We start from the raw sequence: 27,418 nt of genomic DNA on the forward strand, positions 1-27,418 counted from the left end.
GGAGCCACGTGACTTTCTCCCGCTCAATGGGTGTGAGCAGATTGCGCAACTTCCTGCTCTGCCCTGCCTTGGCGCCGCGTGCTCTTCGCTTCCGCCCCTGTTCTTGGGGCGTGGAGGCCGCGTGTTCGCAGCCAGGGGCGGAGCTGACGTCCTCCAGAGGGCAGTGGCCTCTAAGAAGCCTTCAATAAATATTTATTATAATTAAGAGCCCCACATCCCCTGTCCCTCCTCGACCCCAGCCCACGAAGCCCTGCTGCCCGAAGCGGGTCCAAGGGTCAGCTGGTCACCGCCCTTCCGCCTCCGGAGCCTCGTCCTCGGGCGCCTGGGCCGCCCTCTGGTTCCACATGTGGTTGTTGAGCCCCAGCTGCACCATCTGCGCGTGGTGGATGATGAGGGGCTGCACGCCCGCGGCCTGCGGGGGCGCGGGCGGCGGGAAGGCGGGCGCGGGGCCGGCCGGCCACGGGCTCGGTGGTGCTGGCGGGGGGCCGCCCGGCCAGGCGGGGAAGGGAGACGCCCCCGCCAGGGGCATCTGGCCTCCAAAGGGCACCTGAGACGGGTGAGGCCCGTGGGTCCCCAAAGACAGGTGGCTGCCGAAAGCAGCCTGGAGCTTCTCCACCTGCGCCTGCCAGGACAGGTAGCTCTGCAGGCAGGCCGAGTAGGCCGCGCCCGCGGCGGCCGCCTGCCGCCGCTCGCTCTCCAGGTGCTGGCTGTGCGCCCGCAGCGCCCGCACGTCCTGCTCCTTCCTCCAGTGGGCCTTGCGCGCCTGCAGCTTCTGCGGCTTGAAGGTGCTGGCCACCTTCCTAGGGAAGATCTTGGAGCTTTCGTCCAGCCACACGAGGCCAGCCAGCAGGCCGGCGGTGTCGGGGCTGAGCTGCTCCAGGGAGCTCTCCAGGGGGAGGAAGGGGACCACGCAGTCCTGCCTGCCGTGCTGCGTGAAGCTGCTCATCAGGGCCTGGCTGACCTGGTGCAGGCTCAGACGGCAGTTGAAGTTGGGCGTCAGCAGCAGGATGGTGAACCCCGAGTGGTCGATGGCGTCCTGCAGGCAGCGCAGCTCCCCGCGCCCGGGCACCTGGAAGTCCTCACAGAAGGTGGCCCCACCTGGCACCCCGAGTGCCTCCAGCCTCTCCCGCACACGCAGGGCCACCTGCTCGTCTGCCCGGGCGTGGAGAATCACGAAGTTGTAGAACTGCTCCGGTGACCCTGGCTCAGAGGAGGTGGGCCCAGGGGCCAGGGAGGCCAGCGGAGGCCAGCACCATGGGGAAGGGGCGGCAGAGGGCAGCGGGGCCACAGGTGTGGGTGGGCACGCCGTGCTCTTCTGGGGTGCAGCCTCTCCTCCAGAGAGCTGGGGTGCTGTCCTGTCTTCGACAAGGCCAGGACTCTCAGTGGCCTCCACCATGGGCAGGGGCAGAGGTCCGGGGCCCGTGGGCACCTCCGTGCACTCCACTGGGAAGTGGCAGCTGGTCTCAGGAGCCGCAGGGGAGTCAGGGAGGTGGGCAGAGGCTGGACCCGGGGCTGCCTTGGGGAGCCTGGGGGCCGGGCAGTCTGGCAGCTCCAGGGAGCGGGCGGTCTCCCCTGCGGGGGGCCAGCTCATCTCCTCTGGCTCCTGGCAGCCCGTGGGGACAGGCTCGGGCACTGGGCTGGCCTGGGGCTCCAGGCAGAGCTTGCTGGGCCCGTGGGTGCTGCGGTGCGGGCTGCCCAGAGGCATGGTGGGCGACTGGCTGATTTCCAAGTTACTGGCCAGCGAGACGGGGCTGCCGGTGGACCGCAGGGAGCAACCCCGGCTCCAGTCCGGCTGGCCCTCAATGGGGCGGGGAAGGCTCCTGGCCCCAGAGGGTGATGCTGAAGATGCAGGGAGGCGACCTCGATCGGAACAGAGGGGCTGGAAGCCCCTCAGGCTCCCGACCATGTCCTGCCCGCACCGGTCCTGGGCCTCCTCCTGGAGCTCCGCCAGCCGCTGGCCGTCCTTGGCGCTGGGGGTGCGGAGGGCGGCCTGGTAGGCGGCGTCCCGCATGGAGGCTGGGCACAGGTGCTCCTCGGCCAGCAGATGGTAGAGACGGGCCACGGCCCAGGACACCTCCGCAGACTCCTCTGGGGCCTCGGTGCTGTCCACGCCCACCCACTGGCGGGCCACCAGCCGGGCCCCGGCGTCCGCCCCCAGGGCCTCCAGGGAGCTCCTGGCCTCGGCCTCCTGGCCCAGCTGGAGAAGCACCATGGCGTGCAGGAGCTCTGCCCCGCGGCAGCCCGGGCCCAGGGCCCTCAGTCTGTGCTGCAGCTGGACAAGCCTGTCCCGGCCCAACGCACCCAGGATGCCGAAGGCGCCGGGCAGAGACGGGCCCGGGCAGGCCATGGGCACGGGTGGGCACGGCCTCGGGCAGCAGACACGGGGGCGGGTGGAGGCATGTTCCGGCCCACTCCCTGCCTGCACGCCTGGCCACCCCTACCCGCGCAGCGGGCCAGCTTCCGGGGGCGGCTGCAGCAGACCTGTGGGAGGGAGAGGCCTGGTCACCACCAGAGGACAGCAGCCCAGGAGGCCGCCAGGGTCTCCCCTCCCTCCCTTGGGCAGCCACCCGGGGTCACCTCCCAACTTCCACTTCCTCCTCTGCAAAAGTGCAGCCGTCGAGCTCCGTGGCGGTGCTCAGAGAGGTGCGGCGCCCGCAGAGCACAAGACCTGAGCCACAGAGAGGCCCACTCAGTTGCCCAAAGCCACACAGCTGGCCAGGGGCCTTGGGCTCCGAGCCGGGGCAGCTCAGGCCCACACCACCTCCCAGGGCCTCGGGGGCTCGCTCCAGGGAACCAGGTGGCCCTGACGCATGGCGGGTTCTAGCACACAGCCAGGAGGCAGCTGGCCACCTGGAGGGCCCCCCAGGACGCACGGTCCAGTGTTCACAGGCCGGGGTGGCCCTTCAGTGCTGTGCAGGGCTGGTGCGGTCGAGGACGCCTCTGGTTATAAAGGGCCAGGGTTCCCTCCTGGGCTCGCTCCCCACTGCCGAGGGGCCGGCCAGCCTTGGGCAGCCCCTGGAGAGGCGAGGAGACCCTGGCTGACGTCCCACCACAATGTCCCGAGCGCCCAAGCCCCAAGGGACAAAGCAGCGCCTCGATTCCCAACCCCCCAAAACTGAGACTGACAAGCGTTGCTGCTGGTGGCCGGGGTGCTGGGAAGCCCGCCTGGCAGCCCTGGCCAGCTGTCGCAGCCCCTGGACCAGTCGCCTGCCGGGCGCCTCAGCCCCCGGGCCGTGTCCCTGCTCCCGCTGGCGGAGTGCCGCGCGGGTCCTGCCCCGGGCTGCGTTGGAGGTGCCTGTTTGTGGCCTGTTGTCTCCCTGTCACCCGCTGGCCTTAGCCTCCTCACCCGGGTTTCAGCCGCCATCTGCAGCCACCCAGCCAACCTATCACCCTCCTGCATGTGGACTCTGCCAGCGGATCGATGGTGCCGAGAGGAAGAAGCTTTTGCTTTTTTTAAATGACTTCTTCTTTGCTTCTGTTCCGGCACTGAACCCAGGGCGCTCGCCCACCAAGACGCGTCCCAGCCCCATCTCGCACTTTCTTTACAGACGGCCTCTCACTGAGTTGCTCAGGACCTCGCTCAGTTGCTGAGGCTGGCTTTGCGCCTGGGGTCCTCCTGCCCCAGCCTCCTGAGCCGGTCGCTGTGCCTGGCAGCTTCTGCATTTACTCCCCAGCTGACGGGCAGCAGAGGGGGGTGGCCAGCCGGCAGAGCACCTACCTGGCACATGCTGGTCAGGGGCATGACCAAGGCGGAACTCAGCCCGGCCCAGAGCCAAGGGCTGCCCAGGGCACACAGACCCTTCGGACGGCATCTGAAACTGAGTCCTCAGGGCCCTATTCAGACTGGGGAGGAACAGCCCCAGGGCCCCTGGGTCTGAGCCCTTCATAGGTCCCCAGCCGGGCGGAGCCTGGACTTTCCGGCCCCACATGGGGAGGTGCCCAGGGCGACCCCCGCAGTCCAGAGCGCTTCTCCACCCAGGCCGCCACGGGGCCCAGGGGGCAGTGCCATCACACCTGCAGGGAGGCGCCGGGAGGGTGGAGGCCAGGGCTGCTGCCCGGCACCCAGCCCAGCCTCTGTCCACAGTGCCCAGGGAGCTCCCGGTGTGGACCAAGGGGTCATGTCCGCCAGCCTCCTTCACAGACCTCCGCACACAACGGACGTGGGATTTCAACACTTCATCTCCAGCAGGTCCGCTGGGCCCAGGGAGGAGGGAGGGAGGACAGAGGAAGGCAGAGAGGACAGGGCTGGGGGCGGAAGGGGTGGCTTTGAACAAAGGAAGCAGCCTGACTGGAGAGAGCACTAACCAGGGCTGACGCCCAGTGGGGAGCAAAGAGATGATCCCCTTCCCAGAGTGTCTCCTGGTCAGCGCTGGGCAGGAGACCTGAGAGCGGCGAGGGAGCCCCAGGAATCCCTGGGCAATAAGAGCACTCGGGGTGCAGGCACAGCCGTGCAAAGGCCCTGGGGCAGGAGGAGCCAGGAGTGTCGGAGGCACAGTGAGGCCCAACCAGGAGAGGGAGGGAGGGGACAGGGCAGGTTTGCAGGGCTGTGGAGGTCACAGGGAGGATTTGGGCTTTGACCCAAGGGAGGTGGGAGCTATGGAAAGCCGTGGGCACAGGAGGGAGGGACTTGAGCAGCTGGAGCCACTTGGACCTGAACTCAGTTGCCGCGACTCACCTCAGGCCCCTGGTGGCAGGAGACAGGCCCCACTCACCAGCAGACTCCGGAGGAGCCGGACGCCGTCCGCTCTGTGGTAAGGTGGAACCGGTCTGGAGGCCGGAAGCCTCCTCCTTCCTGTGGTGGAAGGTTGAGAAAAGAAGCCCACCTCGCACCTCAGGCCCTTTATTCGCGTCCGTGCTTGTGCCGTGCGGGCCGGAGCCCAGGGCCCAGCCCTCCAGCGCTGACACGGGTCTCACTAAGGTGCTGAGGCTGGCCTCAAACTTGCCGTCCTTCAGCCCCGGCCCCCGTCACTGGGACGACAGGCCTGGCCACCGCGCCCTGCTTGAACACCCCCTCTGCCTGGAGCACAGCCTCCCCAGGCCCCCCACAGCTCAGTCCCTGACCGGTTCTGGGAGTGTGGCCAGGCCGCGATCACACCGCCAACTGCCTGTGACAGGCTCAGGGAATGCGGCCCCCAGGTGTTTTTGTCAATAAAGTTTTATTGGAACACCGCCAGCCTGGCTCATTCACACAGGGCCAGCGGCTGCCTTCTTGCTCCCTGAAGAGCCGGGAGTGGCCGCAGATACTGCCTGGCCCCCGACCGGGGACGCACCCAGCACCTGGCCAGGGACAGCCTGCGGTTTCTCGCCCACTCAGGGGCGAGTCTGGGCAAGATCACATGGCCAGCGGCCGACTTGGTCCCCACCACCAGGCCGGGGCTTCCCTCTGCCGTGATGATGGGCAGGGGCACCACGGCCAGAAGGTGGGTCGTGTCCTCCCCACGTCCTGCGCGGGCGGCCAGCACCGCCCGGGGGACCCTTCTGCAGGCCGTCAGGGTGGCCCCGAGTCGGAAGGAGAGCAGAAGGTGGTGGGCGTCCGCCTGCCTGCCAGCTCCCTGGGAGGCTGAGGCAAGAGGATGGCAGGACGGAGGCCACCCTGGGGGCTGGAATCAGTCGCCAGCACCACAGAACAAATAATAATAAATAAATAAAAGTGAGAAGAGATTAGGGCGGGCGGGGCCCAGTGGTCACCGGGGCCAGGCACACGTGAGGCCCTGGGTCGCGTCCCCAGCACCACAAAACAAACAGAAAATCAGGAAAAAAGGCTTTGTACTGGTTAGGTGTCGGGAAATCGAGTTAAATAAGATGTCTCGTTAGGATTGGTTTAGAATTGATTTCACTGGTCTCATTCTCTTGCGCGACGTGGCCGCTGGACAGGTACTTACACAGGGGCCTCCTGCCACGCTTCTCTTAGAACCTAGTCACACACATCCACCCTGAACAGTGACGCTGGGGTTACTGACACAAAGAAATGGGGGCACAGAGAGGTTAAGTAAGTGGCGAGGGGCACGCAGCACATCGGAATACAGCCGGATTGGAACCTAGGCTGTCTGACTCCAGAAGCCACTAAGCCTGAGGGCCACCGGTCACCTCGGATTCCCACTTATGTGGCTCAGAAACACCATTCACTAGTTTTAGTTGAATTCACCTTCATGAAACCTGAGCCCTCCTAGAGAAGTGGAGGACGAAGATGTTTCCCACACCAGGAACAAGGCAGCCATGACAACAGCAGCTTCTCCCTCCCTGACCTGAACCCAGCGTAACACGAGAGAAACGACGAGGATCTATATTCAGGTGGGACCACAGCCGGTCAAAAGTCGCTGAAATTGTCAAGATGACTAGTTGAAACGCGGTCTGCTATCTCCTCGGCAGCAACGACCCTGGTTCCACTGGTCTTCCCACCTCTTGAGAACGGCTGGAAACAACTGTGCCCACGATCAAGACAAACACAGGCACCACGCCTGTCGTCCCAGTGACTTGGGAGGCTGAGACAGGAGGATGGCAAGCTTAAGTTCAGCCTCAACAACTTAGTGAGACCCTGTCTCAAAATAAAAATGACTGACTGGGGCTGGGGCCGAGCTCGGGCGAGAGCTTGCTAGCACGTGTGAGGCGCTGGGCTGGATCCCCAGCACCACATGAAAGTGACCACAACAGACTCCGTGCCCCCTACAGCTGGTGGCACACTTTCTGAAATGGCTGGGATGTGCCAGGTGGCGGCACCCGGGTGCCATCCCCAGGACAAAGCAAACAACCCGACAGCGTTGGCCTGGCCTCGTTTCTTCGGCCGTGCCCGGTGTGTTCACACCAGCCTTCGCCGAGCACGGGCCCCTCACAGGTCACACCAATGAAACGGTGAAAGAAGAACAAGGTCGGAGCGTGCCAGGCAGCGGGCAGGCAGCTGAGCCTCTGGCGGCCTGCAGTTCCAGGCCGACGTCACACAAGGAGGTTTTGCATGAAAGTCTGGCTCTGGCAGCCTTCCCACAGGGGACAAAGGCCAGCGGGATGTCCCAAGGGCAGAGGGCCTCCAGTTCATCAGGCGCTCATCTGAAATGTGTCACCGGTGGTGCTGACCAGAGGTGGCCACAGGCCCTTGGGGCTCAGGTCTCATGGGGGCCAACAGCAGGCTGTGCCTTGGACAGGCCGTGTGCACATAAAAGCCTCCATCTCCCGGGTACGGTGGCGCACGCCTGTCATGTCAGCAACTGGGGAGGCCAAGGCAGGAGGATGGCAAATTTGAAGCAGCCTCAACAACTTAGCGAGGCCCTGTCTTGAAATAAAAAAACAAAAAGGCCCCAGGGTGGAGCGGCCTGGGGTTCAGCCCACAGTGCGCGTCCTTCCCACATGCCTGTGGGCCCAGCTCGGGAGGCCGCTGCAGGAGGCTCAGTTCAGAGCCAGCCTCAGCCACTTAGCAAGGCCTGCAGCAACTTGGGAGGCCTGGCCTCTACACGTTGGTAGAAAGGCTGGGATGGGGCTCGGGTTAAGCGGCCCTGGTTCACTCCCCGCCCCCCAAAACGGAGCCTCAGTCTTCTGTCTGTCAGAGGGTCCTCAGCCACGCTGGGCGCCAGGGCTGCCCCCTGCAGGCACCAGGCCTGGAGGACCCCTGTCCCCCAGGAGGCGCAGAGCCACCAGGCAGTCACCTTCCTGCTTCCTGCCAGGCCCCAGCTCCAGGGACTTGGCCAAGACCCGGCGCAGTCCCTCCCTGGACGCTGCCCCTGCCGTCCTGCTTGCTGGGCCGCCCTGCCCTGCGCTCCAGGTGTCTGGACTTGGCTCGTCCTGCTGTCCCCCCATGGCCTGGGGCACGGCCAGGGGCATCTGCAGCCTCCAGCCGTGACCTCACCTCAATGTGGCACTTGTGGGCTGGGCCACCCAGCAGGAGCGCCTGTCTGGCATGCAGGGGGCGCTCGGGATGGACGTGGCCTGCCGTGGACTCTCAGCACAACCGTGAGGCGCCAGCACCCCAGCACCGGGGCCCAGCAGGAGCCGGCACAGCGTCCCTCTTCCTCTTCTCGTCCTGACCTGCTGACCGTGTCCAGGGCAGGCCTGCCCGTCTCCTGGGTGCCGCACGCCCTCGGGCCCACTCACAGAGGCTTTACTGAGCACCTACTGCGTGCACGCCTGCCTGTGCTCCTGCAGACTGGCGCACCTCCTCACCCCTGGAGCTCACGCTGCTCCAGGGAGACCAACAGGAAATGAGAACCGCCAAGATCATTTCGAGAATGACAAGTGCTGTGAAGGAAATGAGCCACGGGGTCTGGGGAAGGGGCTGAGGGGACGGGTGGGGGTCAAGGAAGGCCTCTGGGAGGCGACACTGGAGCAGAGCCCTGAGGGAAGTGAGAGAGCAAGCCAGGTGGAGATCTAGGGGAAGGCGCTGCAGGAGAGGGCACAGCTTTGCAAAGGCCCTGGGGCCCATGGCATCCTGCGGCTGAGGGGGTGGGGGGAGGAAGGAGGCAGGGAGGGGACCGTGGGGCTGTGCAGGGTCCTTGGGCTTTGACCAGGAGGGAGGTGGGAGCCATGGCGGGCTGTGGGCATTGGAAGGAGGGACCCTCTGGCCCCTAAGGGAGGACAGGCTGTGGGGCAGAAGCTGTGCTGTCCAGGGGGCGCTGCTGGGAGTGGGGGTCGCTGCCCAGCAGGATGAGTGGACTGACTGGGATAACTTGGAGGCAAAGCCCTCAGGATCTGCTGGTTAAGAACCGAGTGGGGGAGGCACGCCAGGCTGGCGCTGAGATGGCAGGGTGTGCAGGAGCTGGTTTGGGGTCAGAAGGGGAAACAGAGGGTCCTCTCAGGCTTGACTGCCAGGCCGTGTCTCCCTGGGGACAACCGTCTCCTCCCGCTGCTCCCTGCTCTCTGCTCTGGTCACGATGTCTGGGGCTCGGCCCTGCCCCAGGACCTTTGCACAGGCTTCCCCTCCACCTGGCACACCTTCCCCGATGGCCACAGAGCAGCTGGCTCCCTCAGCCAGCTCATGGCCACCACCCCGCATGCTCCTGCCTCGTTTTTCTCATGTCCTTTCTCACCAGGGGACGCTACAGATCTTTATTTTGTTGGGGAACAGCCATGCCTTCCTGCTGGAGAGATCCACCTTGCGGCTCCAGCCTTGTTCACGGCTGTGTCCAGAGTGCTGTCTGCGTAGGCACTTCACAGATGCTGACCAGACAAGTCAGCGAACGGAGGAACGCAGTACTGTGTGCCTGGTACACAGGAGATGCTTAATAAATGCTGACAGAATGAGTCAGTGACTGCAGAATACTCAACAGGCAGGAGTGGTCTGGCATACAGTAAGCACTCAATGTGTGTTTCCCTCCCAGGCAAGGCACGGTCACGTGCTCCCCGGGGCCAGCCCTTGGTGGGTGCTGTCACTCTGGCTAAGTAAACAGTGTTCAAAAAGCCAGGGGGACGGCAGGGCCTGTCCCGTGGGGACAGGAGCGCGGCTGTGGCCCGGTTCCAGGCAGCCTGGGTGACATGGTGAGACGGCGACTCCAACGGCAAAAGAAACCGAAGGAAGTCACTACGACCCAGGAGGAGGCAGAGGAGGAGGCAGGGGAGGAGGGAGGGGAGGAGGCAGGGGAGGCCGCAGGGGAGGCCGCAGGGGAGGCGGCAAGCCCCTGTTCAGCGGCAGGCGTCTGCGGGCGCCCACGCCAGCCGGGCACTGCGCTTGCCAGGAATGGCCCTGGGGGAGGACAGAGCAGAGGCCCTGAGCCCGCCTGCGCGGTGGGGAGAGGGGGCCAGGGGCCGGCGGGGACCTGCTCCTCAGACCAGGCCGGGGGACATCCGCCCTCAGACTGGCCTGGTCACCCGCGTTTCCGAGGGCAGCGCGCCTGTCCCTCCTGGTCCCCACGGTGTGCTGTCCTCCTGGGGCCCCGGCTGGGGAGGGCGTGGCGGCCTCTTCCTCTCGAGGGGCCGGGGACCCCAGCCCCGCTGCCGCCGCCGCGGGCAGGACGGCCACCCGCCGAGGCCGGGCGCCCATGGCCAGGGCGGCGCGGCTCCCGGCCTGGAGGGACCCGGGGCAGGTCGCGCCCAGGCTGGAGGGTCGCTCCGGTGCCCCGCGGCCCGCCCGTCCCGTCCCACCTACCGGGCGTCCTGGGTCCTCGGGGCCGCGACGGCGGTGGCCGCGGTGGCCTCGGAGGCCGCGCAGGGAGAGGCGCCGCCCCTTCCGCGTCCGCGGGGCACAGGGGCGGCTCCCGCCCCCGCCGCCTCTCCCGGGAAAGTCCCGGCGGCCCCGCCCCGCCGGCCACGTGGGCGCCCTGCCCGGAACCCGCCCAGCGCGCTGCCAGCCACCCCGTCCCGGCGGCCTGTGTCCAGGGGCCTGGCCCCAGGAGGCCCGCAGGGCGCAGCCACCGGCCACCCAGGCGGACCGGGCGGCGGGAGCGACGGCCTCGGTTCGGGCCGAGAAAGTTCTGGAGGCGGCGCGGTGCGGCTCCCGGGCAGAGGCCCCCAGCGGAAGGACGGCTCACCCACCCGCCGGGGACGACGGCGGGTCAAGGGCCTGCTCACCGGGCGTGTCTGCCCAACCCCGTGGCGCCCGGCCGCCGGCCGAGCCCTCACCACTGAGCCACACGGCCAGCCGGAAGGCAGTGCAGGTCAGCCCACAGCAGGACGGCCCGCGATGGACTTTCCGCCCTCCTAAGCCACAGGGCCGCAGCCAGGGGCCTTCCCCAGTGACGACAGGCAGGGCGCCCTTGCCGGTGACTGAGGAAGGGGCGGAGCATCTGGAGCGTCTCCTGTCCGAGTTCAGGGACACCCGCTCCATCAGGATCCCGCCCCAGCGGCCCTCCGAAGGGGTTCGGGTGGATGCTCAGCCCCCAGTCTGCCCGGGGACACTGCAGTGGGGGAGAAACCCTACTAAGCACCTGCTGCATGCCAGGCAGCCGGGCCCTGGGGACGCACCAGCCCTGGGGCCTCCCAGGCTGGCAGGTGCGAGGCCCCAGGTTCCACCCTAGGCAGAGCCAGAGACCACCTCTTGGTCATGCAGGGTTGGCTGGGTCAGACCTCATCTTCCGGGCTCTGCAGGCCAGTTCCTCCCCAGGTTGGTCCTAGCACGGGGCACTTTGTTTTTCCCTTTCTGAGACAGGCTCTGACTGTGCTGCCCAGGCTGGCCTCAAACTCCTGGGCTCCAGCCACCCTCCTGCCTCGGCGTCCCCAGCATCTGGGACTGCAGGGGTCCCACCGTGCCTGGCCTTTGTGCTTTCTCTTTTCTTTTTTTTTTTTTTCTTTTTTTTTTTTTGGCTTTTTTTTAGTTGTGGCTGGACCTTGGTTTTATTTATTTATATGCAGTGCTGAGGGTGGAACCCAGGGCCTCACACGTGCCCGGCAAGTGCTCCACTGAGCCTGACCCAGCCCCCTTGTCCTTTTCCATGGCTGTGTAGTACCCCACTGAGGTGGTTGATCACCACGGGAAGGGTGAGCGAGTCTCACCCAGTCTCTCCTGACACACCCGTGTCGTTTCTGGCTGGGCCACGATGAACAAAGTCACTGTGGACACTTGTGGGCAAGTCCCATTGAGCTTGGGTGTGGACCCAGGGGTGGGATATGTGACCCATCAGGCACCTACGAAGCCACTGCAGCTCCCTTGGGGCCTGGGGCAGAGGACCCGAGGTGGCCTTCTTACCTTGGTCTTGTTGGAGACAGACGGGGGCTGGCTTGTCCCTGTCAGCCTGGAAGTCAGCGGTCAGCAGTCCTAAACCATCCTGAGCCCCACCCCCTCCATGAGGCCCCTTTGGATTCCCGGCTCCCCTGTCCTCCCTGGTTGAGGGGAGGGTCTGCGCCCCCTCCCCAGAGTCCCCAGGGTGACCGACGCCCATCGCATGGCCTTCAGCTCTTTTTCTTTTCTTTTTATATGGAGAAGTGGACGGGCCTAGAGGGGCGTCCAGGCGAGCTGGCCCAGCACGCGTGAGGTCCTGGGTTCAGCCTGGAGGTTCGGAGGGTGCGATCCAAAGGGAGCGGCCCCCTGGTCTGGCCTCTGGAGGGCAGGGGACGGGCGGTGCCATCAGCCCCCTCCTGGCCAGGAAGCAAGGGCAGGAGGCCTGGACCCCGCCTGCCAGCCTCTTTGCGGGGGAACTGGCGTCCCCCAGGTGTGGGAGGGGGCGGGCCTCTTGGGGGTCCCGCCACCCCGGTCCCCAGGAGTGCGGGAAAAGGAGCCCCGTGTCCACTCCATGCTGACCCCAGCAGCGTGGGCGGCCTGGCTGACCCCAGCAGCGTGGGCGGCAGTCTGGGCTGCGACACAGGCCGCCTGGTGTGAGGCACAGGGAGCCCAGGGCAGGTCTGGCCACGTCCGCCCCACAAGCCAGAAGGACTGCGGACCCTGGCATTGCCCACCTGCTGGAAAAACAGCTGGACTCAGGGCGCGTGCCCCCCATCCCCAATGGGTGGCCCTAAGAGGCGGAGTCCTCCGGAAAGTGGTTACACCAGGAGGGCTCTTTTCTCAGTGGAACCAGTGTCCTCCCAGGGAAAGCTGGTAGCAAGAGGCCTCGTGCCTGTCATCCCAGTGGCTCGGGAGGCTGAGGCAGGAGGATCAGAGTTCAAGGCCAGCCTCAGCAACTTAATGAGGCCTTAAGCAACTTAGCGAGACCCTGTATAAAGTAAAAAATAAAAAGGCTGGGGACGTGGCTCAGCGGTAAAGCACCTCTGGGTTCAAACCATGGTACCAAAAGGGGAAAAAAAAAAAAAGCAAAAAAGTCCTCATCTAAGAGATCGGGCCGCACTGGGCACCGGATCCACTGGTTTCCCCTTCTCAGAAGTAGGAGTAATAAATTTGTTATTTAAAAATGACCCAGGCTGGGGGCTGGGCTGTGGCTCAGTGTTGGAGCGCTTGCCTAGCATGTGTGAGGCGCTGGCTTCCATCCTCAGCACCACATGAAAATAAATGAGCAAAATAAAGGCATCGTGTTCATCTACCGCCAAACAAAACCAAGAAAAAGGGCTCAAGTGCAGCTCAGTGGTAGAGCTGCTGCCCAGCACAAGGGAGGCCAGGGCTGCGTCCCCAGGGGCACACGATGGACAGACACACGGACGACCAGCCTAGAGCCTTGGTTTCTGACTGTGTGTCAGTCCCTGGTCTCGGGCAGTGTTTATTGGGGGTGGAACCCGAGGTAAACAAACAGGCTGCTGCTGGGCTCGGCCCCCTTCTAACCCAGGACGTCCTCGGCTGCCCCCCGACGCTGGGGAGGCCAGCTTCTTGGACCAGGGGTCCAAGTCCACTTACAAATGCCAGTACCCAGGGCCTTGATGTAGGAAAGCAAGTACAATATACCAACTATATCCTGGATTCTTGTTTATTTTATTTTATTTTTTTGCGGTGCTGGGGATTGAACCCAGGGCCTTGTGCTTCCGAGGCAAGCACTCTACCAACTGAGCTATAACCCCAGATTCTTAAGAAGAGAAAAAATGCTTTGGAACTTTCTAGAAAAATTTTTTCACTGGAAACATCACCCATGGCAGGAGGCTTGCCGGTCGCCACATGGTGGCGGCCCTGGAACGGAGGTGCCCGCGCGCTCCTCCCTACTTCCCATCCGGGGTTTTCTCAGTGACCCCAGGGGCGAAGGGCCCCACAAGCCACGTGATGGGGGCGTTCTGGGCCACGTACTCCACCATGTGGTCCAGGGCCTCTCGGGCCTTGGTGACCTGCTCGCGGCTCTGCGTCAGGATGCTGCCAGACAGGTCCTGGAAAGAGTGGACGCTGGAAAAGGTGGCCTGCAGCGCCTCCACCTGGCGGCGGGCCTGCTGCGCCTGGTCCTTCACGTGCGCGGGCAGCCCCTGGATGCTGGACCCCAGGGAGGCGCAGGTGGTCTGCAGCTGCTGGGTGACGCCCCGGAACATGGCGAGTGCCTGCAGCTCCACCTGCTGGGAGGGGACCGTGGGGCCGTCAGGACCATTTGCTGCCTGGGCACAATGGCACACACCTACTGCCAGTAACGGGAGGCGGAGGCAGGAGGACCTCCAGGTGGAGGCCAGCCTGAACATCCTAGTGAGAACCTGAGGGCTTCGGAGCCTCCCTCTCAAAATATAAAAAAAAAGGGCTGCGGACGGGCCTCAGTAGTGAAGGGCCCTGGGTTCAATTCCCAGGCCTAATAAATAAGATAAAAGGTGGATTGACACGCGATCCAATCTCCAGCCCCGAAACCAAAAAAGAGCCCGTGTGCTCTGGACAGCGGGCAGCCGGGCGGGGAGCAGGGGTCAAGGTGGCTCCGGCCCATAGTCTCCTGGTGTGCAGCGCCGCCCTCGGGTTGGGACTGTGCGCGGTCAGAGCGCTTGCCTGGCATGTGCAGGGCCTGGTCCATCCCCAGTGCACAAGTAAGCAGGACAGCAAGAGGTGACAGGAGGAAGGACCCCAGGGCCAGCGGCTCCGTGCTCACGCCCGGCCTGGGACGCAGGCTCCTGGCTCAGAGTCCACCACCCAAGGCTGGACACACCCTGTTCTACTCTCAGCCACCCCACGACACCGTGTCTCGAGGCCCTGGGAACTGCCGACGGCGCAGAGGCCGGCGTGTGTCCCAGCCACTCTGCGCCCTCTCAGAAGCGCCTGGAACAGCGAGGCTCTGGGGGTCTGTGGGGTCCAGGACCAGCCCAGGGACCCAGGGACAAGTGTAAGTGGCTCCCAGGGCCCTGCCCACAGGGTGCCCAGCCCAGCTTCCATCAGCTGCAGGAGCGAGGGATACAGCCTGGCCACGCACGCCTGGCGTGTCCTTGGCCACCAGCAGGAGTGAGGCAGCACAGCTGCAGCATGGGTGGACGTGGTGCTCAGCGAGAGGCACACACAGGCCACAGCGTGTGACCCAGGGCAGGACGTGGACTTGTGAGTGCTGGGCTGGGGAGGATAGGTCACTGCTCATGGGGACGGGTCACCTCCTGGGGTGACGGAATGTGGTGAGATCAGATCGTGGTGGTGGCTGCGGAGCTCGGTGGGTCCACTAGAACACGCGTCACCGCCCGCTCTCGACAGGCGCGATCGAAGCTGCACCAACTAAATCTCGACCTGTTCGTTGTAAATGCCAGGCAGAGAAGCCCTGGAAGAACCTTCTAGGCAGGAAGTTGCAAGCCACCAAGAGAACTGTTCGACCGGGTCACTGAAAAGCCAGCTGGCGGGAGAGACAGGAGTGGCCAGGTGGACTCTGCCCGTGGCCTGGGCAGGTGGGGCTCTGGACTTGGACCTGGAGGAGGAGCCCTGCTTCCTCGTCTGGACCACTTCTGTGCCGTGTTTGGCTCTGGGCCGGGGACAGCCGTGGGTGGTCTGTGCTGAAGTCTGTGTTCCTAGCAGTGCTGGCCATTCACTTCCGGGCTCCCAGCGCGCTTTACGGCTCGACTTGTCCTTTTGACGCCTACGGAGCACGTCCCGCGGGAGCACCTCGCAGCTCTGGTCTACTGACGCGTGACCACTGCCTCCAACCCCAGAACACTTCCCCTCTCTGCAGGACGCCCGACCCGGAGCAGCCCTGCCCCTGCCTCTGGACTTCCTGCCTGGAGTGGCTCCCGTGTGGCCTGTTCTGGCTCTGAGCACGAGGTCCTCAGGCCCGTCCAGGCTGCAGCGTATCACCTGGCTCCTGCTCATAACCCAGGGACAGCTCACAGGCGTGAACACGCACACCTGAGCTCGAGGCCCCTCGTGCATTTACAGGCAGGGACACGAGCACGGCCCGGAGTGGACCTGGGCCCCGGCACCCAGGCAGCCCGCAGTACCTCTGGCTTGGCTGGGTCCTGCGCGCCCTGCGGTTGCGGCTCCTTCTGGTCCCAGCTGAGCCACATCTGGTGCAGCTTCTGCTGGCCCTCCACCAGCTTTTGGTCCACGCCCTGCCTGACGGTCTCCATCTGCAGGAGAGAGTGAGGGGAGGACGCGGCCCCCGCCCCAGCCCAGCCCTGAGGCCCAGACCCTCCTGCTCCCATCTGACTTATAGATGGTCTGGAGAGGGGACATCCAAGACCGTTTCTACGGCTACAGGGGCTTCCTGGGCTTCAGCTGGAGCACCGACGCCCTTGTGCCCATGTGGTCAAGGGCAGCAGAGAAAGTGGCCTCTTATGCTCTGGGTGATCCCGACCCATGGAGTCCCTCTTCCCCTTGCAGCCAGACCTGGCCACGTGACGGGGTTTGGTGCCTGAGGCATGCAACAGTCATAAGGAGGGACAGTGTGACGGCTGGCACATAGTGGGGGGACTTGGTGGGACCAGTCACAAAAGGACACGCAGGGTCCACCCCAGGAGGTCCCTGGAGTCCAGAGCTGGGGACAGAAGCAGCATGACGGCAGCTGGGCTGAGGGCTGGCGGCTGGGAGTCTGGACTGTGCACCTGGAGGAGGACTCAGGGTCATGCCTAGGCTGCGTGAGGCCCTGGGTGCCATCCCCGGCACTAGACAGAAACGAAGGCCACTTTGTGTCCACATCATGCCTCACCTGATTTTGTCCCTCCGTGCTGGGGCAGCCCCAGGACCTCGCATGTCCTAGGGAAGTACCCTCCCGCTAAGCTCCACCCTCCGCAGCCGGAACTGCCGAACAGCATGCGCACTGTGGCCTCTGCGCTCCGGGCACCTGGGACTCCCAGGCTGGAGCCAGGAGAGAGCCCTCGGCCAGCCAGCTGGAGGAGGAGCACTGAGGTCCAGCTCCAGCCCCGCTTCGGCTGCACTGTCTCCCCCAAAGTCGCATGCTGAAGTCCCAAAACCCGGACCTCGAGATGGGGCTGAGTTTGGAGATGGGAGGTGAAGAGGGGAACAAGACACCTGGCGGGCCCTGACCCAACAGGACCCGAGACCTCCCAAGAGGGGATCAGGACAGATCCCCAGTGACCAAGTGAAAGGACGCAGAAGACGGCACCTGAAGCCAAGGAGGGCCGGGAAGAGCCCGCCGCCGACGCCGCGCTGTCGCCCCGCCCCGCGCCCGCCGCGCCCCGCCCCGCCCCGCGCCCGCCGCGCCCCGCCCCGCCCCGCGCCCGCTGCTCACCAGGCTGAGCGCCTGCGCCAGCTGCTGCAGGGCCTCCTGGGCCCTCTGCCTGGTGCCGCGCAGCTTGGCCAGGGAGTGCTGGTAGGCGTGCTGGCGCAGGCGCTCTGACAGCGAGCCCAGGCGCACGAAGTAGCTCTGCTCCTGCCGCTGCTGCTGAACTGAGGCCCCGTCGAAGCCCTCCAGGGACGTGGCGATGCGCGCTGCGGGAGAGGGGCCTGGGTGAGGCGGGGCACCCAGCCTGGGGCTACCAAGGCCGGCACTGCCCCCAGTGCCAGCGAGGCCAGGCCCGGGGAGGAGGGGCTCGGCCTCCATCCCCACCTGCGCACGGGGGTGAAGGGCCAAACCCCCAGAACTAAGAGGCCGAAGACGCGCCTGGGCAGCCCTGCCCACCTCTGATTTCCTAGGACGCCCCAACGCGTGGGGGGTCGCGGCGCTACCGCAGTCGCTTGGGATCCAGGACCCGGGCCACCAAACCCTGGAGGCTCGGTCCAGCATAGCGTGGCCTCTGCCCCGACCCTACGCACACGTCAGCTGACGGGCCAGTGGCAGTCGTTCCGAGAACAATGACAAGAAAAATAAGTGTGCCTTTTTGGTACAAACGCAAAGGTGTGTTCCAGTATCTTTGAGCTGCGGGTTCAATCCGCGCACATGGGACCGCTCTGGAGTCTGTACCTGGCCCAAAATATCCATCATGTGGCTCTTTACAGAAAACAGTCGGCTGGTCCATAGGAGTGCGTGTTAACAGTGGCCCACCCTCGGCATGTGGTTTACACGAATGAGCCTTAGATTTTAACAACTTTAACAACTCCATTATCCTATTTTTGCAGGTAGATAAGGAAAATGGGGCTCAGAGAGGCTAAGCAAGGGGTCCAAGGACACACAGCTGGGAAGTGGCAAGCCTGGTGAAGCCTGGTCCTGCAGCTCCACGTCCCTTTGAGGAAGGGTAGAGAGGGAACACAGGGTGCTCCTCCACTGAGCCGCACCCCCAGCCTTTTTCATTTCGAGACAGGGTCTCACTGAGTTGCCCAGGCTGGCCTCCAACTTGCTGTCCTCCTGCCTCAGCCTCCAGCATACAGGTGTGGCCACAGCACCCGGCTGCACCCCATGTTCTTGATCGCAGTCACTGCGCCCGCCTACCTGCGGTCTCCAGACACTCCCACGTGGTGACGGCAAGGCCGAGCACTTCAGTGGATGCAGGGGCTCTAGGTGTGGCCACAAAGCTGCTCACAGTTAGCTAGCAGCCAGTTCTGATGCGGGACGACAGGCGCGTGTCACCACCCAGTTGAGAACAGGGTGTGGTCCTTTAGGGAAATGTCTCCCACCTCCGGGTCTATAGAGGTGAGATTCTGCCAGAAAGCCTGAGTTTACTCTCCTGCCTGGCATCTGAACCGCCTGCGTGGGGAAAGGGTAGAGAACCTGTGGCCACGTCCTCCATCTCCTCATGTCCACAGGACTGACAGTGTTGTGGGGCCACGCCTGACATCCCAGTGACTGGGGAGGCTGAGTCAGGAGGATCGCAAGTTCAAGGCCAGCCTGGGCACCTCAGACCGTGTCTCAAGTGAAAATGCAAACAGGGTGGGGGTGCAGCTCAGTGGCACAGCCCCGGGTCCACTCCCTAGCTCTGGGGACACGTATTCATATGCACATGTGTGTGTGAGCGTGAACACTAAATACACGTGAAAAAGAAACAGGGCCAAGTGTGTGGGCCACCAACAGGCGGCAGGGCAGCAGCCTGCCTGGAGGAAGGGCTGTCCCCCGTCCACGACCTTCCCCCAGCCAGCATGCTGCTCCTCCTGCCCAGGCCACCACAGACACAGGGCTGAGCACCTGCTCTGGCAGCTCCCGCCTCCTACCTGCAGGGGGCACTCATCCTTCCCCCCAGCCAGAGGTGGGGCACTGTCCCCAAGTCCAAGCAGGGCCTGGCACTCCCGGGTGCCCATCTCAGGGGGCGCAGCCCAGGAGCAGAGCGCTTGCCTGGCCTGCCTGAGGCCCTGGGCTCCACCCCAGCACCACGAAGAAAACCCCGTGGCCATGCCCTGTGATCCCGGCAGCCCGGAGGCCGAGGCAGGAGGCTCCCTAGTCCAAGGCCAGCCTGAGCAAATTAGCAAGACCCTGTCTCAAAATTAAAAAATAGTGCTGGGGATGTGGCTCAGCAGTTAAGCGCTCCTGGCATCCAAAAAACGAAACCCAAACCAACCAAACGAAACCAGCCTCCTCTCTGCCATTTCCCTGCACCCTGCCCCTCCCCAGGCGCCTCGGGAGGGCTGGGTGAGGCTCATGGCCAGCACTTGCGAGACCTGGCTCCTCCCCAGCACCGAAGAACAAATCAAAACTGTCCGCTGAGGGCCTACAGTACGCCAGGCTCTAGGAATCCAGCCGCGACCAAAACCCTCACGGAACTAGTCTGGGCACACCGAGGTCGGGTTGAAGGGCAAAGGTGGGGCAGGCCAGGGTGCCTGTGGGGGCGGAGCAAAGTAGGCAAGCAGACCCGCAGCAGGGGAGAAGGAGGAGGCAGGGAGAGGGGCAGGCCCTGAGCGATGGGGACGACTTGACCTTTGACCCCAAGGGAGGCGGGAGCCACAGAGGGCTGTGGGCAGAGGGCAGCTTGACTTGGATGCTCACACTGCCCTCTGGTGGCTGCTACAGGGAAGTCAGAGGTGAGCCCAGGGCAGCAGGTGACAGACTCCAGCTGACCAAGGAGAGGTGCGGAGGGTCCCGGCCACCCGCCACACTCACCCAGCTCGTCATTCGTCATGGGCAGGTGGTTGTCCATCCACGCTTCTGACCTGCCCAGCACCGTGTCCACCCCGCTCATCACCATCTGTCCCACGCGGGAGCCCATGACTGAGTGGACACCACTGGTCACCATCGACTTGGTCAAGTCCACGCCGCTCTGCACTGCCCCACAGGTCATGTCCACTGCTCCTGTCACTCGGGTGGCCACGGCATCCTTGGCACTGGACACGGTGCCAGACACCATTTCCCGGGCACCGGAAACCCTGGACGCCAGGAGTTCCTTGGTCTCTGCCAGGACCTACAAGACAGGCCACCATCAGGGTCTCCTGTCCCCAGCTCCTTAAGCCCCTCGCCTCCCTGGAGAGGGCAGGCGTGGTGTACCCGGAGCTCTGGACCCTGTGCTGACGCTTCAAGATCCACACTCCGGAGGCCAGCTGCCCCTACCAGCAGGAGCGGGAGGCCAGGCGTGGCCAGGCTGCCTATGCGGAGGACAGCCCTCGCTCCAACCCTGCAGCCAGCCACCCTCCCTGGGGCCCAGGCAGCGGCCTCTACGGCCTCCTCAACTCTGCCCTTGTACAGAGAAGGCAGTCGCAGGTGTGTGACTGAGCAGGCGTGGCCGCATACCTATAAAACTTTATTTTCAACTGCAGCCCAAGGACCAGGTTTGGCCCTTGGGCTGCAGTTGGCTGACATCCGATTAGAAACTGGGCAGTAGTCGCTTGTCAGTTGAGGGGCAGGGGAACCCGGCCTCCAACGTGTTGGGCAAGCGTGGCCCAGGACCTGCCGTTCATGCAGAGGGCCCGCCGCGGTTAGAAACCACACCCAGCGCATGCCACCCGTGGCTGCCCCTGGCCCAGCCCGTGCCGGGGTGCTCGGGCGTTCTCGGGAGCACTTGACGGGGAGGTCTAGCCTCGGCACTGTACTGCCTGAGCACAGTTCTCAGGCCGGCCCAGCACCGGCCACCACCTGCCCCACGGACCCTGGGAAAGTCACCTCCTCCCAGAGGAAAATCCACCTCGTGGGGCCCAGAGCGGGGAGAGCGCTGCCCCTCACCACGTGGGCAACGGAGCAGCTGCTCTGCTGGACGACCTTGGAGCACTTGGCCGTGTACATCCTTCTATAAACAGAAGGAATGCGGGCCCAGGGGCGCCACGGGGCTGCTGCTGCAGCACGGAGCCCTGGACAGGCCCTGGGAGTCTGCCAGGCTCTGAGGCCCGGCAGCTTCCCTGTCCCACAGGCCGTGGCTGCGCAGGGCCTTTGGGGAGCAGGAGGGGTCGGACGCTAGCTGTGCTCTTCCAGGGTGGCCTTGCCCCAGGCCATAGTGAGGTAGAGTGTGCCCCGGGCACAGCGTCTGTATACAGGAGGTGCTCAGCAGTAGCAGAGGATAGACTGCACGGATACACAGGTGGTCACAGTGGAGAGCCTCTGGAGGCTGGGGTGGAGGCTGGCTCCAGGGAAGACCCGACCAGGCAGAAGTGCCCAGGGGCCCTCTGCCGTGCACCAAGGTGGACAGAGGAGCAACCACAGTGTGAGGCCAGTGACGGGAGAGCGCAGGACAGGGGTCCAGAGATCGGAGGAGGTGCGGGTCAGGTGCCTGGCAGGAAGGGGAGTGGCCGACCTCTGGGGCACGTGGGGTCCCAGTGGCGGGAGGAGGGCAGCCGCCAGGGGTCAGGCTATCCGAACCCAGGGGCACTCGACCACTGAGCCACGTCCCCGCCCTGTTCTGTACTTTATTTAGAGACGGGGTCTCCCTGAGTTGCTTGGCGCCTCGCTAAATTGCTGAGGCTGGCTTTGTACTCAAGATCCTCCTGCCTCAGCCTCCCAAGCACTGGGATGACAGGCGAGGCCACCGCGCCCAGCTGTCCAAAGTTTTTCAAAAACAAATGTGACTGTACCAATTGCCCACATCCATGTAAGACCAGGAGGGCGACAACCAGACGCCATCCACAGAAGGATGGTGAGGAGGGGGCCTGGCACACAGCAGAATGTCACCCGGCCTCGAGGAAGGACAGCAAGCCGGGCTCTAGCACCCAGTGACGCTGCAGCCCACCCAGGACCCCGGGAGTCTCAGAGCCCCAGGGTGAGGAAGCAGCAGGTGTAGCCGGGCTGGAGGGGGACGGGTGTGCGGGGCGGGGCTGCAGCGTGGGGGACGTGGAAGCCCTAGAGGTGGCGGCGGGCGCTGCACAGCCCGGTGACTGCCCGAGCCGACGGCAGTTCACGGCATGCGTTTTACCACGACTTAGAGCATTTAACACGGTGAATCCTGAGCACGTGTTCCCAGCAGCCTGATTCCGACAACCAAGGTGGAATTGTCCCGTGTGCCCGTGATGGACAAAGGGACAGCGTGGCGCACACACCTGGAGCGTCACATGGCCACCAGCAGGAGCAAGGTGACACGGCTGCAGCATGGACGGGCCTGAGGACCTGGTGCTCAACAAGCGCCAGACACACAGGACACAGTGTGTGGCCAGTGACGGGAGAGCGCAGGACAGGGGTCCAGAGACTGGAGGAGGTGCGGGGCTGGTGCCTGGCGGGAAGGGGAGTGGCCGACCTCTGGGGCACGCGGGGTCTCTGGGGATGGACGTCTCAAGGTGCAGCTGGCGGGCAGAGCCACCGTGAGTACCACCAGCAGCCGGAGTTCCCTTCCTCGGTGGCAGGCGCCGCACTCAGAGCTCAGTCGGGGCGCCTGGCCGGCAGTGCCCCCGCTGGACGCAGAGAGAGGACGGGTGCCCCGAGGAAGCCTGCTGCCACCGGCGAGGTAGGAGGACCTTCTCTAAGTGGACCAGGAGGCCTCTGGGGACCAGAGACCTGAAAACATGCAGAGGGGAGCTGGGCGTGGTAGCCACGCCTGCCATCCCAGTGACTGGAGGCCGAGGCAGGAGGACGGCAAGTTCACAGCCAGCCTAGCAACCCAGAGAGACCCTGACTCTACGTAAAATACAAAAGGGCTGGGGTGTGGCTCAGGGGTCGAGCACCCGGGTTCAGTGCCTGGCACCCGCCCCCAGAACAGGCATGGCAGATCCTGGGGTGGACCCAGATGGGCCTGTCCGTTCCACCTGCCTCCCGCACCAAGCTTCCGCTTCCACGGCTATGTCCCCCAGATCCAAACTGCCTGGCCCCGCTGGGCTGACAGTCCCAAGGAAGGACAGAGGCCGAGCAGCTGGGGCCCTGTGGCCTTTGCTCTGGGCAAAGCAGCAGCCGCAGGGTCCTGCCCAGGTCCGGGTGGTGTTGAGACCCCGCAGTCCAGGCCCAGGGCTCCGGTGGTGGGTACCAGTGTTACCTTCTCCGGGGGCTGCTGCAGGACCGGCAGGCTCTGCTCCAGTCTGTCCAGGCCCCTGTGTGCATACTCGCTGGCCGATGCGACTGCCGAAGGAACAAACAGAAACCGACTGTCACTGTCCCGGGGGCCTGGGGAAGGGCACCGGGGTGGTCTGCGGGGAGGGGACCCGGAGTGGACGGGAGTGGACGTTCCAGGTGTTACTCACTCTGGGGTTCCAGCTTGGACAGGATGGGCTGGGCCCCACTGACCGCGACTGCGGTGAGGGTCTTGACGCTCTTCTCCGCCGCATCGCATACGGCCTTGACCTGCGGGTGGCTCTCCTTGGTGGAGGCATAGGCGGCGGACACCACATCGCAGGTGGAGCTGATGAGGGGCATGCTGGCCACCCGGCCCACCACGCTCGGCTATAGGGCGAGAAGCAGCTCAGGCCGGCTGGCCGGGTGATGAGGCTGGGGACGGAGTCCGGGGCCCAGGGTGCCCTGCACGCGTGGACACTGAAGCTGGCCAATGGCCCAGCCCTCCACACCTGGCGTCCAGTGACCCACAAGCCCAGACTGGGAAGCTCGGCTATGTGCTTCCACTGGCCGATCTACTTAGCATGACTTCACCCCCAGCCATGCCCAGGCGGTGACACGGACTGAGATCCCACTGTTCCCCAGTCCCCCGTCCCAGAGTGGATGCCAACAACTGGCCTCCACGGACTGCAGCTCACAGGCCCACGCCAGCCCGTCCTCCCTGTTCACCCGTGGTAACCAGTGACCCTCCCGTGTCTCCGAACTCGCCGCTGGACGGCGTCCCGCCCCGGATCCTGTGCGTGGTCTCCCTGCTGGCTCCAGCGAGCACGCGCTTGGGCCCACCCACCACAGCTGGTCAGGGCTGCCTTCGGGGACGTGGTGAAGTATGAGGCTGAAGGCCGAGCACTTCGGAGTGCCACCCTAGGTACGGGTAAGAGCACGGGTTCGTTTCCATTTCATTTTACTTTCCTCGCAGCCTTGGAGGTTGAGCCGGGGTGCCCTGCGCTACGCCCCCAGCCCTTTTTTAGTTTTTATTTTGAGGCCCAGGCTGGTCCTTGCTGAGCTTCCCCATAGCTGGCCACCACGCCCTGCTACTTATCATCTCAAGTGCCCAGTCCTGGGACAGGAAGCACGTTCGACTGTGTGCCGCTGTCCCCACCGTCCACCTCCAGAACCTTCCATCTCCCCAAGCGGAAGCTCCGCCCACTCAACGCTACTCCCGCCCCTCGGAGCCTGGCTGCCGCCATGTCGCCTCCTGTCTCTGGATCTGAGAGTCTAGGGACCTCCTGTGGGTGGGTCCTGCAGTGTGTCCCTGTGTCTGGCACCTGTCACTGTGCACCGGGTCCTCAAGTCCACGCAGTGTGGCATGGGCCAGAGCATCACACCGGATGGCCAAGAGAAGTCCCAGTGCCACATGGCCTTATGCATAAAGTTTTGTGGGGACACCACCGCGCCTCTTTATGTGACACCGTGGCTGCTGTGGCTGGGCTTACAACTCACAGAGCTATATTTACCACCTGGCCTCTACAGACGTCTGCTGACCTCTGACCCATGTGCTAAAACAAATAGAGTGGAGTCAGCGACCGCTAAGAGGGGTGGGCTGGGGACGCTGAGGGGACTTCTTGGGGAAGGGGCCTTCAGGTTAGGGCCCAAGCAGCATGCAGGAGCGGATCCAGAGGAAGAAAGTTCCACGCCGGTGCCCCAATAAGGTACCCTGCGCCACCTGCCTTCTTAAACCAGCTAAGACCCTGGCCTGGGGACTCACGCCCCAGGAGGGGTGGCAAGGGTGGATTAGGGACCTGCTTCCTCCCAGTAGGTCCCTAAGAAAACCCTCCAGGATGAGGGCAGTTTGGCTGGGGGAGGGGCAGGTAGCTGCAGATGGCGCCCCTCCCCCAGGAGCCTCTGGAGTCCAGGTCCCAGAACCCCTGGAATGGCCGCCACTCAGAAAGGCAGCACCTGACCTGCAGGAGCCCCGCCCACCCTGCCTCCTCACCTGCTGCACAGGTTCTTCCGCAGTCACCTGGGTGTCAGCTTCCACCTCTGTCCCTGGGCCATTGGAAGACATGTTGTCTGCAGCAGGCGCTGTGATCAGAGGGGACAGTCAGGGGCAAGTCCCAGCCCCCGGGGAGCTGGGGACAGGGCTCACGCCAGCTGCCCTGCCCCGTGATTACTTAGAGCATTGCCTAGTCGCAGCAGGTAGAAGCGTCACCTGCGGCCTCCTTAACGGGCAGGGCTCAGTCAGCAGTCAGCTGGTCCAAGGTGGGGCCGGCTGGACTCTGAATTTCTTTTTGGGTTTGAGGCAGGTGCGAGCATTTCGGCACCCTGGCCGGGCTGTGTTTCTCACAGCTCCCGGGTAGCAGTGACTCGGGGCTCTGTGGGCCACACCTTGAAAAGCAGCCCCTTCAAGGTTCACTGTGTCACCCCTAGTCCAGGGAGGTAGGTCTGGCCCAAAGTCTCTGCAGAGGCCAAGCTGCCCACAGCTGCCTGGTTCAACTACCATTCTCTCTAACCCAGAGAGCTCCCCTCGGGGAAGACCCCACACCTGCTCTGCCACCTGGCCAGAGGGATGTATGCCTGTGTTGGCCACAGCATAACATCAGAAACAACCTACATGCCCAGTGGAAAGGGATCAAAAAAAAGTAAAGCACATACTCAGTGCAGTGGCTAAAGAGTATCATTAAGAGACAAGAGGTTTTAAATAGTGCAAAATGTGTCACTTGCTTTGCACAGAAGTGTAGAGACACAGGAAAATTAACAGTGGCTACCTTTCAGGGATGAGGGAGGATCAGCTAGCGGGGCCTGGGGTGGGAGGGTGCCTCCTGAATTTTGAGCCAGGCAGATAAGAGTGCCTCCCATCAAGGGCTGGGCTGCAGCTCCAGGTAGAGCGCCTGCTTGCAGGCTCAGAGCCCTGGCTCATCCCCAGCATTCCCCACAAAAGGTGAGCTTTTAAAAAGTGAGAGGCCATGCAGATCAGTCAGGTCAGGTTAGAAGAGGACAGGGACCCCAGGTGGGTCCAAGTACACTGCTCAGAGGGAGGCCAGGAGCCCCAGCTCTGCCTAGGCAGCGAGGAGTCACCTATGGTCTCTTAAAGACATGTTTTAGCCACTGCACAGTTTGTGTGTTATTTTTCTGTAACCCCCTCTACTGGGCATCTAGGTTGTTTCTGACACCATGGACAAAGTGCATTCCTCTCCCCTGACCTTGGGAAGAATGGCTCTAAAAGCAGTGCCTGTCTAAAAGCCTGGATCCCCAGGACATGCTGGTGTGACTAGGTGGAACCCAGCCAAGAGCTCTGGAGTGGATCTGGTGTTCTGGAGTTCAGATCTGCATATAACCCCGCCTTTGCAACTCACCAGTTGTGAGAGCTTGAGTTTGGAATGGGGAGTGGCCCTGGGAGCCTCATTTGCCACGTCTGAGAATCTGGGATAACCATTTCCCAGGGGCTCAGTCTCTGCCCACCGGCGGGCCTCACTCAGTGGCTCTCACACAGCCGGTCAGTAACCGCCCCTGCGGTGACAAAGCCCCTAGCTGGAGGCACATCAGAGGGCTCAGGCTAAATCCCACTGTTCTGCTCACCTTCAAGTCCCGCTTAGGACTGGGCTGCTTCCTCCCGCCCGCTTCCATTCAACCCTCCTGGGACTAGTTCCAGCAGGGGTGGCCACTGCACGTATCAGCACCACTGCGGCCTTGGGGGTCAGGGTCCTGCCCGCCAGAACGCTGGCTAGAGCTGTTGCAACACTTCAACTCCCAATCTCCACTTCCTCATCTTGGAAACCGAGTGAAGTCCAAGGCAGAGGAGCTCCTGGCCCAAAGACAGGGCCGTCGGCGGCCGCCTGGACATGCTTAAGAGCGGACTTCGGAAATTCCAGAGGACGTGGTCCCAGGCCCAGCACCGCCAGAGCTCGGAGCCGATAAGGCCTTCGGCACTCCAGCAACCGGCGCCACGCCCTCCCAGGGGAAGGGGCGGGATTTGCCCCAGACCCCCGCTCCGCCAGCGCCAGCGGAGCGGGGCGCGGGAGGACAGCCCAGGAGGCAACAGCCTTCGCAAGGGAGGGGGCTTCGCGAGGCGCCGGATCGCCGCCCGAGCCCAGAGCCCCTGAGACCCGGCAGGAGGGCGGAGTCCGGGGGCCAGAGGCCCGGGCGTCCCAGAACTTGCCTGACGCCGCGTTTGCAAGAGCCCGTTTTCAAAGTCAGAGGCGACCTGGGGCGGGGCGAGGGCTCAGCCCCCCCGGACACCAGGGAGCTCCTGCGCCTCCCAGGCGTCCCGGGGCTGGAGGAGCTTGGGGGTCTCAGCCTGCTACGGAGTTGGGGTTCCGCGGGGGGGTGCCCGGCCCGCACCCCCGCCCCCGCCCCGGGGCGCCCAGGCCCGGCGGGCCCACCCCCAGCCCGGCCGGCCGCCTCTCACCTCGGTCCGCGGGCGTCGGGCGCAGCGGCCAGCGCTCCACCCGCTCTGCGCGGCCCGCGGCCGGGCG

General features: G+C 64.3%; 2 protein-coding genes across 4 annotated transcripts; both read right to left on the reverse strand.

The window, feature by feature from the left end:
- Positions 1–183: 183 nt before the first annotated feature.
- Positions 184–10,220, reverse strand: TICAM1 (TIR domain containing adaptor molecule 1). The gene is made up of 2 exons (XM_079115952.1): positions 10,067–10,220; positions 184–2,481 (listed from the first exon to the last, which is right to left on the reverse strand). The coding sequence occupies exon 2, from the start codon at positions 2,345–2,347 to the stop codon at positions 284–286; it is 2,064 nt and encodes a 687-aa protein (XP_078972078.1). The 5' UTR covers positions 2,348–2,481; positions 10,067–10,220; the 3' UTR covers positions 184–283.
- Positions 10,221–13,335: 3,115 nt separating this feature from the next.
- On the reverse strand, positions 13,336–27,402 carry PLIN3 (perilipin 3). Of its 3 annotated transcripts, none has more exons than XM_079115294.1 (8): positions 27,352–27,402; positions 24,940–25,028; positions 23,138–23,336; positions 22,933–23,015; positions 19,653–19,950; positions 16,917–17,116; positions 15,667–15,795; positions 13,336–13,833 (listed from the first exon to the last, which is right to left on the reverse strand). In XM_079115294.1, the coding sequence occupies exons 2-8, from the start codon at positions 25,009–25,011 to the stop codon at positions 13,492–13,494; spliced, it is 1,323 nt and encodes a 440-aa protein (XP_078971420.1). In that variant the 5' UTR covers positions 25,012–25,028; positions 27,352–27,402; the 3' UTR covers positions 13,336–13,491. The 3 variants fall into 3 exon arrangements, with proteins under 3 accessions (XP_078971420.1, XP_078971418.1, XP_078971419.1); XM_079115292.1 differs by lacking the exon at positions 27,352–27,402 and adding an exon at positions 26,523–26,727; XM_079115293.1 differs by lacking the exon at positions 27,352–27,402 and adding an exon at positions 26,300–26,435.
- Between the last annotated feature and the right edge of the window lie 16 nt (positions 27,403–27,418).

The sequence above is a fragment of the Sciurus vulgaris genome, assembly GCF_902686455.1.
Source record: "Sciurus vulgaris genome assembly, chromosome: 16".
Classification (NCBI taxonomy): Eukaryota; Metazoa; Chordata; class Mammalia; order Rodentia; family Sciuridae; genus Sciurus; species Sciurus vulgaris.